Source organism: Xenopus laevis, chromosome 5S (assembly GCF_017654675.1).
Source record: "Xenopus laevis strain J_2021 chromosome 5S, Xenopus_laevis_v10.1, whole genome shotgun sequence".
Classification (NCBI taxonomy): domain Eukaryota; kingdom Metazoa; phylum Chordata; class Amphibia; order Anura; family Pipidae; genus Xenopus; species Xenopus laevis.
Window position 1 is genome coordinate 22,003,890 of NC_054380.1, and position 13,647 is coordinate 22,017,536.

Here is a 13,647-nt window from a genome sequence, read left to right on the forward strand (position 1 = left end):
ATAAGCCTAAAAAACCTGAGCAGATTTGATCGGAGATTGTAGCAGAAAATAGTGAGATAAATTCGGACTTTGATAAATAACCCCCTAAAAGTTAACTTAAAGGTGAACCACCCCTTTAGTTTGAGGGGCCCCATTGTACAGCATCTGTGCTGCTTTTCCACTTCTAAATTCTATTTTAATTTCTAAACCCGGCACTGGATGTTTAATAACCCTTTAGAGGCAACTTGAAGAACATGGGCCTGCGCTGGTGAGGAACACAGATGTTCTTGTACGACTAGAGAAACACACTCATGTGTATTCAGCAATGTTTTCCAAAAAAACCTTTTAATGGTTTCCTTTATAATCATGTACATTGAAACACGTGATGATTGTCAGCACCAATATGTGAAACGATTTAACCCTGCAGGATCATTGAAATAAATGGCAAATCCCGAGCTAGTTCTGTGTTACTTCTTAATGAGAGAGAGGAATTCTTCCCTGGTCTTGGGATCTTCCAGGAATACTCCATGCATCGTGCTGGTTATGGTGCGGCTGTTTATCTTCTGCACTCCTCTCATAACCATGCACATGTGTCTGGAGAACAAACATATATCTCTAATTAGATGGTTAAAATAAATATGATGTCAAAGTTGCCAAGCTCCCTTTTCATTAAAGTGAGAGCAGCCAATGAGGCTTTGGGCAATTTATTTTAATAATAATAATAATAATAATAATAATGACCTTGATAAGCTGATGCCAAAAGAGACAAAACCTATATGGCTTTATAGAACCTTTATTTTGGGCAACTTGTTTATTAACGTAGGCATGCAAAACATGCAGGTGAAAACCCATACACTTAGGGGCATATTTATCAAGGGTCGAATTTAAAAAACTTTGAAATTCGAATTCAAAAAGACCAACCGCAATTAAGTCAAAGGTTTTTTTTTGTGCGACTAGGTCCCTATTCGGCCACATTCGAATCGTACAATAGAGTCCCTTGCGGGTCTGTTTATTGGAACCCGTACCCGCAAATACCTTATCCGCAACCCGGACCCGCTGACCATCAAGAATCAGGAAGTGCAGTCATTTTAAACCGGAAGTGACATCATCGGAAGTAGGCGTGATCACAAAAAAAATCACTATTGAGAAGACCCGCGGCCCGACCCGCAGAACCGCCTACCAGCGTCTATACCCACACCCCGATCTTCTACCTGCAACCCGCAGGGTACCACAGGTTTTTGCAGGTAACCCGTGGGTACACGACCCGCTGCAGGACTCTTATCGTACGAATCAAAGTAATAGCACATTCGATCAATTCGAATCAAAGTTTTTCCCAAAAATATTTTCGAAGTCCACCAATTTACTCCAACTGAGTTCTAGGAGTCCCCCCCCATAGGCTAAAACAGCAATTTGGCAGGTTTTAGATGGCAAATGGTTGAAGTCGAATTTTTAAAGAGCCCGTACATGATAAATTTCTGTATTTGAATTTTTTTCAAACCCGAATAGAATTTGGACTATTGCCTAGTCAAATTACACAAAAAATAGCTTGAAATTCAAATTTTTTGAATTCGAAAATTCACCTCGACCTTTGATAAATCTGCCCCTTCGTGATTCTATGTCTAACACAGGGGAGGCCCATTTATCAAAGGTCGAATTTCGAATTCATGTGAATTTTTTTTTTTAATTCGAATATACTCACAATTCGACTGGGAGATTATTTAAGAAAAAATTAGAATAGCTAATATTCGTTCGAATGGTTCCGACCCGAAAATTCAAACCATATTTGATTTGTACGAATCTAGTTTTTCTCAAAAAATTGAACATCTCCAAATGGCTTAGCAGACTTCTGCCATTGACTTGTACATTAACTCGGCAGGTTTTAGTTGGACAATATTTGAAGTAGGACTGTTTCCATAGTCAAATTTACATTTGAATAGGGGGATTGTGTTAATTTTCAAAACTCAAAAATTTGAATTCGAATTTACTATTTGACCCGTGATAAATCTGCCCTGAAATTGCATAAAGTGAGCCTTGAGGAAGCCTTTGTATGGTGCCACCCAACAGGCTTGTCCAACCTATATCTGCCTGAAAATGGGACAGGTATCGATTGGGTAGGTTTTAGTTTTGCATAAGATTGAAGACTACATATTTGTGTTTATGCACATCCTGATGGTCTGCGTGGGCATATGTCAGGCTCTGCTTGAATTCAAGCTAGGGACCTTTGGGTTTCTGACTCTGTGCCTTAACCTTTGGGCCAGGTGAGCAGCAACAGCCTGATTAGTGGGTTGGGGTCAGCCAATCAGGGCTGACCCTGCCCTATATAAGGCCAGCCCTCCTCACCCTCAATGCCTGAGCATTGGCCTTCCTTAGCACTGTGGCATTGTCCCTAGCTTGGTTCCTACTCTAACCTTTACCATGCCTTGTTCCTTGCCTTGTCTTCCTTACCTTGTACATTTCCTGGCCCTGTTTGACCCTTGCCCTGTACCTCGTTCCCATCCTTGACTTGTCCTGAGCCATCCATCCTTGCCTTGCCAGATCTTGTTCCTGCTCCAGTCCTTGATCCTGCTCCAGTCCTTGTTCCTGTTTCAGTCCTTGATCCTGTTCTATGCCTGCTCTGTCCTGTCGGTTCCTGCTACGCCCTCTCTGTTCTGTTCTGACTTATCGCCCTCTTCACCCTGTTACTGCCCTTTTTGTTCCCGTATGCACATACAGCTCCTGACTCATGGACTCACCCTTCCCTCATTTGCATCCACAGCACCCCCTAACCTCACCCGTGACAGCATATTGGTGAACAATCCTCTTGTTTGGGGGTCACTGACAGATACAGGGCTCCATTTGTGTAATATAGAACTATATTACTCCCATTCTGTTGCAAGTGCAGCCGAGTGCATTTTACTAACCACTGCAAAATGTGCCCATTGAAGGCTCTTCTTCACTACATTGTTATTCCCTTTTGCTGCCGAGGGATAGTGATCGCTACTGCTGTGTGTGTGTGTCTGTAGCAATAGAATTTACAAGCTGAGCGGCTTAAAAAGAACACTTACGAAGCTTCCATGACAACAGCTACTCCCACGGGCTGCAGAGCCTCAATAATAGCGAAGGCAATCTGTTTAGTGAGCCTCTCCTGAACTGCAAATATACAACATTCAGTCTGATTCAATAGACATATGATTAGGGTTACCACCAGGAGCAGTAACAATAAAAACTAGGGGCAGCCATTCAAGGTGATACCATTGCAAATAACAGATAAACCCTGTTCTTTGACAAGGAGTCAAATGCCATTATTTGCTCTTATATCTCATATCTTAGAATTTGTTTTACCTATTGCAGCTGGAATGTGAATAGTCAAACACTGTGATAATAGGACCTCTAAAGTCCCCCCCCCCAAGTTAAAAGGGGAACAATCACGAAAATGTAATATAAGCTTCATCATACTGAAATAAGAAGTTTTTCTAAATATAATCAATGAAATATTCTGCATCGTTTCTGAAATAATCAAGTTTATATTCACTATTCCTCTCTCAGCATCTGTTTCTCTTCATTCTCTCTTCATGCAGCAGTTGGGTGTCAGATATTTATTGACAGTTACATCCAATATATCTTATAGGGGGGCTCCTTTTGCCTAGAAGATCTCACTCTATTAAAATCACCCGAAATCGTGTCTCTCTACATGCAGGCAGTTATTATGTTAGATATTTTTTGTACTGGAATCAGTTATTTGAGTGAGTTCTAATTCATTGCTAGGAAAGGAAGCCCCCCCCCCTATAAGATATATTGGATCATTCATCTGACACCCAACTGCTGCATGAAGACAGAATGAAGAGAGGGATAGTGAATATAAACTTGATTATTTCAGAAACTTTTCAGAATATTTAATTGATTGTATTTAGAAAGTTTCTTACTTCAGTATGATGAAGCTTATATTAAATTTTCATTTTCCCCAGTAGTTCCCCTTTAATAACAACAGGCACTATTTATAATGTACACAGTAGAACTGTGAGTGGGGGCCACATGCCCTGATCCACACAGCAAGCACCCCAGATCTTTGGGGGGAGTCAGTAATGTATGTGCACTTATATACAGCACAGTAAAATAAATCAAAATATAATTGCAGCTCCATTTCTGTATTAACAGTTATTGTTCAGTAGTTTTGAGTGCTACAGATTCTACTCCCTTACATCAATGCAAGTTACAGCTGAGGCTGCAAGTGATGTCACAATTGACTGCTATCAATGCCTGGTTTGGCAGCCACCTTCTTTCCAAAGGCAAATATTTAAAAAAAATGGGAAGTTTGAGGCACTGCTTTCAATATGTATTTACCATATACTTGTATACAGGTATGGGACCTGTTATCCAGAATGCTCAGGACCTGGTGTTTTCCAGATAACAGATCTTTCCGTAATTTGGATCTTCATACCTTAAGTCTACTAGAAAATCATGTAAACATGAAATAAACCCAATAGGCTGGTTTTGCTTCCAATAAGGATTAATGATAACTTAGTTGGGATCAAGTACAATCTACTGTTTTATTATTACAGAGAAAAAAGTAAATCATTTTTAAAAATTTGGATAAAATTGAGTCTATGGGAGACGGCCTTTTCGTAATTCAGGGATTTCTGGATAATGGTTTTCCAGATAACGGGTCCCATACCTGTGTATCTTCTTATTTATAATTGCCTCCTTGTAGATGTCTAATGGACATATTAATACATGAATTTATAATGGTTTACTCTTCCCATGAAAAGGGTCCTGGCTTTCTGGATAGTGTGTTTCCGGATCTTTCTTCATAATGGGTTTCTGGATAACTGATCCTGGTCCTGTATATATATATATATATATATATATATATATATATATATATATATATATATATATATATATATATATATATAATACACAAAAGCCATGAATATCCTGTAAATTATATCCTTATAAACGGTGAGTAGTGATGTCATCAGTTATAAACGGTGAGTAGTGATGTAATTTCTGTCACATGACTCACTAAAATTTGTGTATTATAATAAATAAAGTACCCCCAGTTGTAAAATATGAGGATATTAGAAGTTACCTCGGAGTTCCATGACCTGTATAAAAACACTCGGCCTTCGGCCTCGTGTTTTTATATGGTCATGAAACTCCTCGGTAACTAATAATATCCTTATATTTTACAAGAGGGGGTACTTTATTCACTATATATATATATATACACATACATATACATACATACATATACATACATACATATACATACATATATCTATATATATATATATGTCCAAAAGTACCTGCACTCTGTCCACTCTGATATCTTTGTGGGTGCTTGGTCAAAAGGGTGTTATACAACAGTCGAAGATGGACCAGCACTCCAATTTAATCAAACATCACTGTGCATCCAGGCCCCAATGTGGGCCAAAACGTTGGATGCACAGTTTGAATGTTTGAATAAAAACACTATTGTAAATTGGAGTGCTGGTCCATCTTCGACTGTTATATATATATATATACATTTATACAGGTCATGGAACTCCGAGGTATCTTCTAATATCCTCATATTTTGCAACTGGGGTACTTTATTTATTATAATACACACGTTTCAGTGAGTCATGTGACAGAAATGACATCAGAACTCACTTTTTATAACTGATGACATCAGAACTCATCGTTTATAAGGATATCATTTACAAGATACTCATGGCTTTTGTGTATTTTGTGTATTTTATATATATATATATATACAGTATACATATATATATACAGTATACATATACATACAAATGCAAATGCAAGAGGTCCTCTGCACTCAACCATATATATATATATATATATATATATCTTTATTACTGCATTTCTCTGACATCAGAGAGGAATGATAACATGGACAGTGTGCAATAGAGATAAAAGTATAATATATGGTAACTTTTGTATGAATGACTTGATATGATCCCAAATGACACAAGCAATTTGCTAAGTTAAATCAAATGATCGTTACGCACCTTGTAGCCGCCGGCTGTAAATTTCAACAATCCTAAAAGAAACATGAAGATAAAGACATATCATTGACAAGGACTTTTCCCTAGTAAGCTTGAAAGCTGTATTTTGTACATTGACTGGTTTTGTGCATAATTTGTACTCACCTTGCCAGTTTGCTCAGTCCAACGACCTTCTTGTTTGGTATGTAGCCAATGTGCACCTACAAAGCAATTAAATAATATCCAGTGGTGAGAGGTTGGAATAGTCTCATGAAGGGAATCATCTACCCATAAGCTTCACCCTCACCAATACCCCTGAGTTGATTTTATAATGCTATGGTAAAAGAGCATTGAATTGATGAAGGACTCCAAAGCCAAGTAGCCAGTTATGATCTAGATTAGAGATTCCCAACCTTTTTTTTACCAGTGAGCCACTGTAAAATTTTTAAAAAGAATCGTAGGAGCATAACAAGCATGAAAAAAGTTCCTGTAATAACAAATAAGGACTGTGATTGGCTATTGTGTAGCCCCTATGTGGATTGGCAACCTAAAGTAAGCCCTGAACATCTTCTTTTATGCAACCAAAACTTGGCTACTAGTCAGGAATTCAAAAGTGCCATTGGGAGCAAAATTCAAGGGGCTGGTGAGCAACATGTTGGCTGGTTGGGGATCAATAAACAAAATTCCTGGGTGTATTTGATCATTTTGTTAAAGTGAAATCAGAATAGGAGCCTAAAGACCTATGGTGACCTTTCAAGAGAGGACCACATCTATGGGTGAAACCTACATGAAAGAATCTTGCCGAAGCTGGCCAAACATTGGCCAATATAAACTGCCAACTTGGTCCTTCCAGATAAGACTACATATTATTGTCCTTTTTATGGAGCCCACAAACTGGTCTGCCTACCAGTATCTGACTAAAAGTCATTCACATATCTACTGAGCAGATTTGATAATCAGCCATGGACTACGTGGGCATATTGATGTAGCTATTGTCTCCACAGGTCTCATTGTATGATCCAACTGTTGACCCCTAAGCTAACAATCAGATCAGCCAAATCTGGCCCAGAAAATGAATGGCAAAATCAGGCCAAATAAACAAGTCAAGTGTATGGCCAATAAACTACAGAGTGGGGTGAGTCTTAAGATAAGATTGACCTGTGTAGGAGTGCAAACCTTTGGCTTGCCTGACCCATATACGTATTACTAAATAACAGCAAACTATGATCTATCTATTGGGCAGCTTTGAAGGTCATTTGGCCCATTGATGCCGTTCTCTTCCTATAGGTCTGTATTGGCCCTTACAGTGATCAAATTATTTGGCAATTATTTGTACCACACCAGCCTTTAGCAGCATTTATACATCAACTTTACATGACATCAACACTTTGATCTTTACATACTTTGCCAAAAAATGGAACCAGGTGATGTTCACATAGTGAGAAAATGTCAATGTCCTTCACAATCACAATCTCATCATGGTCCTCATCAAACACTGCATTGTTCATTACATCTGAAAAGACAAGATAACATTTTTCATTAATATGTTTCTATGCAAAAACTCAGATGCTATTTGTGATGGGATCTCATACTCGGGGTTGTTATATCAGGGCACCTAGGTGTTGCTCTAGTTACCCATTGGAGAAAAGGAACTTGCGATTCTGGTGAGGTTCAAGAAGGCTCCTCTCTCTCCATAGAAGGCTCCTGACTCAACCAGGATGATAAGACCCAGAGTAGATTTTATATCTAGTAGTAAATATATAGTAGTAGGAATTCCAGTGTAGAGTAAAAAAGTAGAAGAAGAAACACAGAGACAAGAAACATACTAGTAGAAGAATGGGAAATAAAGGCCAGGAATTGAGATGAAAAACACAAACATGGCCAGATTCTAAGAATACAATGAGCACTGTCACAGCTGAAGGGGTCATTTAATGACATCCAAGATTTCTTTCTCAGTGGCCAGTGCATGCTGGGTACTGATGAAAACTATATGATTCACTGTCACAATAGGGAATTTATAACAAAGGATCAGACTAGAAACTCACCATAAATCGTTTCCTTGTATCCCTTAGTGAAGAACTGCATTGCTTTGGCCGCCCTGCTGGGAGTCAGGAGAAGACCTTCCCTCTCTGGATTCTCTCCCAGTTCCCTGAGGATGGTACTGTAGGCTTTCTCTAAGGCATTTGCTTTTTCTTGCTCATGTATGTCCCTGTTGGATTGGTTTGCCTTGTCCAGTTTCAATCCCTTTTTTATGTCGGTCGCTACAGAGTTGCAGGTGCTAGTGTAGCTGCCGTTGGCGTCCCCATTCATATAGTTATTCATGACTTCCATTCAAGGGCAGCACCAACCAAACAACAGGAACACTGACAGAGAAGCACCAACTGATGTGAAACATACTGTGGTTCCACCAGAACATCTTTATTTGTAGTGGATCACCTCCTCATGACCAATGTGAGATGACGTTGAACCTGCTGAATGAGGCACATTTAGGCATTTTTTTTTGTCTGTAAAACCGTAACTCCTGTTCCCTCAGGCAACAGTGCAACTGATTTACAAATAAATGTCAGAGAAGCAGGAGACAAATGGGTTAGACATGCTGTGCTTCCAGGCAAACCTGACCAGTTGCAGTCAGCCCCATTCATACAATATATCACAGCTTCTGCGAGTAATGTGAGGTTAATGTGATTGCTGCAAAACCAGAACGCTTGCAAGATCTCCCACTCTCACTGAGTCACTAAGTGCTGCTCACGCACATCAAAGTGATATGGGCCACAGGGGGACAGCTTTAAGGTTACGTTTGTTTGTCCCTTTAAGTGTTTGTTAACTGAGTATTAATTCTTAAATAAAAAGGTAAGACTGATGCAATGGCAAGCACCCCTTTACCATTTCTTACCTTCCCAGACGTCAGGTTTTTAAGTCAGTAACTGCTGATTTGAGATAGGGATCACTAACCAAGTCTTTAGGCTTCTTGTACACTGATTTTGACTTTAGGCTCATGACAAACTTACGGCTTTAGGCTCATGGCACGCTGATTTGGTCTTTAGGATCATGGCACACTGATTTTTGACGTTAGGCCCATAGCACACTTATGGCTTTAGGCTCATGGCACACTGAATTTGTTTTTATGCTCATTGCACACTGATTATAGCTTTAGGCTCATGGCACACCAATTATGGCTTTTGGCTCATGGCACACTGATTTTTACTTTAGGCTCATAGCACACTTATGGCTTTAGGCTCATGGCAAACTTACGGCTTTAGGCTCATGGCACGCTGATTTGGTCTTTAGGATCATGGCACACTGATTTTTGACTTTAGGCTCATAGCACACTTATGGCTTTAGGCTCATGGCACACTGATTTTGTTTTTAGGCTCATTGCACACTGATTATAGCTTTAGGCTTATGGCACACTGATTATGTCTTTAGGCTCATGGCACGCTGATTTATGGCTTTAAGCTCAAGGAACACTTATTTTGATTTTAGCCTCATGACACACTTATGGCTTTAGGCTCATGGTACACTGATTATGGCTTTCGGCTCATGGCACACCAATTATGGCTTTAGGCTCAAGGCACACTTATTATGGCTTTAGGCTCACAGCACCCTGATTTTTGTCTTTAGGATCATATCACACTTATGGCTTTAGGCTCATGACACACTAATTATGGCTTTAGGCTCATGGTACACTGATTATGGCTTTAGGCTCATGGCACACCAATTATGGCTTTTGGCTCACGAAACACTGATTTTTACTTTAGGCTCATAGCACACTTATGGCTTGAGGCTCATGGCACATTGATTTTATTTTTAGGCTCATGGTACACTGATTATGGCTTTAGGCTCATGGCACATTGATTATGGCTTTTGGCTCATGGACACTGATATTTGTATTTAGGATCATAGCACACTTTTGGTTTTAGGCTCACGGCACACTGATTTTATCTTTAGGCTTATGACACACTGTTTATGGCTTTAGGCTCATGACACACTGATTTTGTCTGTAGGCTCATGGCACACTTATGGCTTTAAGCTCATGGCACTTTGATTTTATCTTTAGGCTTATGACACACTGATTATCGCTTTAGGTTCATGGCACACTGATTATGGCTTTAGGCTCATGGCACACGGATTATGGCTTCAGGCTCATGGCACACGAATTATGGCTTTAGGCTCATGGCACACTGATTTTGACTTTAGGATCATGGCACAATGATTATGGCTTTAGGCTCATGGTACGCTGATTATGGCTTTAGGCTCATGGCACACTGATTTTTGACTTTAGGATCATAGCACACTTATGGCGTTAGGCTCAAGGCACACTGATTTTGTCTTTAGGCTTATGGCACACTAATGACTTTAGGCTCATGCCACACTGATTTTGTCTTTAGACTCATGGCACACTTATGGCTTTAGGCTCATGGTACACTGATTTTGTCTTTAGGCTCATGGCACACTGATTTTGTCTTTAGGCTCATGGCACACTGATTTTATCATTAGGCTTATGGCACACTGATTATGGCTTTAGGCTCATGACACACCGATTATGGTTTTTAGGCTCATGGCACACTGATTTTGACTTTAGGCTCATAGCACAATTATGGCTTCAGGCTCCTAGCATGCTGATTTTGACTTTAGGTTCATGGCACACTGATTTTGACTTTAGGCTTATGGCACTTTGATTATGGCTGTGGGCTTGTGGCACAGTAAGGGGATTTTTTATGAACTGTTGAGTTGAGTTCTGCCATTATTCCCAGTCTGTTGATGTACAAGTGTGTCTCTTTAAGCTGAAAGGCACTACTTCCAGTGCTGTCAGCAGTTTACCATTCAAAGGAATTGAAAACAGAAGTGGTGGGTTTGATTTCTCCATTGGCTGAAGATTGCTTGCAGACAATACGCCTGTTGACAATAGACCAAGAACCTGTCATGCTACTGAGATGCTTGGAATATAAAAACCTGTCACATTTAGTGCATGACAGTGTCTTATCGCATCCACCAGCTACTTGGGGACCCTCTGTAGGGAGATATTTCACTGTTCAGGCACATCACGTACTGCTACTTTTTTTCTGACAAGATGTTATCTGGTTCCCAATTCTTTCCTGGAAACCTAGGGCTGCAATACAGACAACTTTTTTGTGTGTCCATAGCACCCTACTACTCTACTACTACTACCTAATCACATTATTGGGAAGGCACAGCATTGTGAGGATCACAGGTTCATATAGATTGAAATTAGATACAATTTGTACTTTCTCTATGTTTTCCCCCATAGGTCCCCATTTGAAGCATGGGGGGGGGCTATAACAAATATCCTGCTTTACCTTTAAACCATCCCTGTGCATTTTGAAAAATATTTTTAAAAAATTTATGTGGTCAGCAAACTGTCAGAAGGAATTACATGCTCAGAAAGGGCTAATTTACTTTTACATCACATGGATATCAGCTGAATTCACTTGATATACTTGGAATCTTAGCACTAACACAGCATGGTATCCAGCAACCTCTTGCACTGGTCTCACAGCTATTGCTGTTAATGTTGTATACAGAGTTGTAAGCTGTGCCAAGAAGCTGACTCTTTATTACTCAAGCTTCCAAGCGCATGTATTAAGTCGTGTCAAAAACAGTTACCAATTCGAATTCTTGCAACTTCGTAACCCATATTTGAAGCTACAGTATCCTTATATTATAATATGAACATTAGGAAGTCCAGCGAGCCCAAAATTTCTTTCTTCAGAATTTATCTTTAGTTGAAATCTGTAATGGGTTTTAGCATTTTGGAAAAAACCTTAATGAATTTTCTATACAAATTGGCAAATCCAATTAATCTTTTCACATTCTTTTTTATCAAAGAGCCAAGGCAAATTAAGGATAGCTATTATGTTCTTGGAATTCATTTGAAATCCTTGAGCAGAGATAGTAAAGCTCAGCAATTTGATGCTGACTTTAGCACAGAGCGAGCATAAGAAGCTTGTTTATAAAGGCCTCTTCCATATGAAGAACATGTTCCTCCAAAGGTGACAAAAAGTCAAGAGAGGTCATTTGCTACGACCCATGCAAGTGTTGGAGCAAATGTTACTTCCTTGGGTGTAGTCAACTACAAGAGGTCCTCTGCACTCAACCCATTATCAATATATTTAAGACAGAGACATTTTGTGCATACTGCTACTAAAAAATGCCTTACCCTTTAAACAACACAGGGATTGTTTGTCCATATATTGCAATATATTTAAGCTGGCCAACTACGTCAAAGTCATCCCATATCTGGCCAGTCCTACGCTTAATTTTCATCTGATTCATTAAGAATTCAATTGCTTAATTATACATTTTACAAAGGGACTAAGTTTTACCTGCAACTTACTAGCTGCTTTCAAAGTAAAACTCCCAAACTTGGCTGCCCTTTTATTAGACACCAGTGGGATCACCTGACCCTCATTGCACCCCCGCCTAATGGTTTTAAAAAATAGTGGTGAGCACAACTTTCCCTTGTTTGTTATAGTTTATACAGGAGAAGTGACCAGCTCCATGTTGTAGCTCCCACCCCTCCCAGCTATAGTCAGGTGATCCCACTGGTGTCTAATAAAAGGGCAGCCAAGTTTGGGAGTTTTACTTTGAAAGCAGCTAGTAAGTTGCAGGTAAAACTTAGTCCCTTTGTAAAATGTATAATTAAGCAATTGAATTCTTAATGAATCAGATGAAAATTAAGCATAGGATTGGCCAGATATGGGATGACTTTGACGTAGTTGGCCAGCTTAAATATATTGCAATATATGGACAAACAATCCCTGTGTTGTTTAAAGGGTAAGGCATTTTCAGTAGCAGTATGCACAAAATGTCTCTGTCTTAAATATATTGATAATGGGTTGAGTGCAGAGGACTCTTGTAGTTGACTATATGTATTTTGTGGTCACACCCTCATTGCACCCCCGCCTAATGGTTTTAAAAAATAGTGGTGAGCACAACTTTCCCTTGTTTGTTATAGTTCCTTGGGTGTGGCAGCAACCTCTTGCCCAAAAGGTTTTTAAAAATGTGTTCGGCATGGCTCGGCTCCTACTTCAGCGCAACTCAGCTCAGTTCAAGGGGGGCCCGGCTAATCCAGGAAATGCAGCACGGCCGGGCCCCCTTAAGGGGCCCCGGCCGTGCTGCACTCAACACCTAGCCATAGATTAAAAATCTAAGTACTAGGAGTAGGGAGCTGTTTCTGATGTAGGAGTTGTAGGAGAGACCCTTTAGATCAGTAATGCCCAACCAGTGGCTCTGGTACAACATGTTGCTCTCAGACCCCTTGGGTGTTGCTCTCAGGGGCCTCAAAGCAGCTGCTTATTTTTCAATTCCAGGCTTGGAGGCAAGTTTTGGTTACATAAAAACCAGCTGTATTGCAAAACAGAGTCTCCTGCAGTCTGCCATTACACATAGGGGCTACCAAATGGCCAATCATAGCCCTTATTTGGCAACCCCAGGAAGTTTTTCATGCTTGTTTTGCTCCCCAGCTCTTTTTACAGTTGAATGTGTACAGTTGGGTGCCCCTGCTCTAGATTCTGTGGACTGACACTAGGTGCAGGGTGCAGCAGTAGAGAACTCAAGGCAGGCTTGCCTAGGGCTATGTTTGTACCTGGGCATAATCTGCTCTCCACTGTGATTCCAACTCAGGCTGCTCTGCATTCATGAAGGGAACAAATGTCTCTGTGCTGTATTCTTTAACAGA

The 13,647-nt window shown here is 40.0% G+C and overlaps 1 protein-coding gene across 1 annotated transcript; it reads right to left on the bottom strand.

The window, feature by feature from the left end:
- Positions 1 to 305: 305 nt before the first annotated feature.
- LOC108717536 (GTP cyclohydrolase 1) lies at positions 306 to 8,433 on the bottom strand. The gene is made up of 6 exons (XM_018264766.2): positions 7,994 to 8,433; positions 7,352 to 7,461; positions 6,114 to 6,169; positions 5,973 to 6,004; positions 3,024 to 3,108; positions 306 to 573 (listed from the first exon to the last, which is right to left on the bottom strand). The coding sequence occupies exons 1-6, from the start codon at positions 8,277 to 8,279 to the stop codon at positions 447 to 449; spliced, it is 696 nt and encodes a 231-aa protein (XP_018120255.1). The 5' UTR covers positions 8,280 to 8,433; the 3' UTR covers positions 306 to 446.
- Positions 8,434 to 13,647: the final 5,214 nt, after the last annotated feature.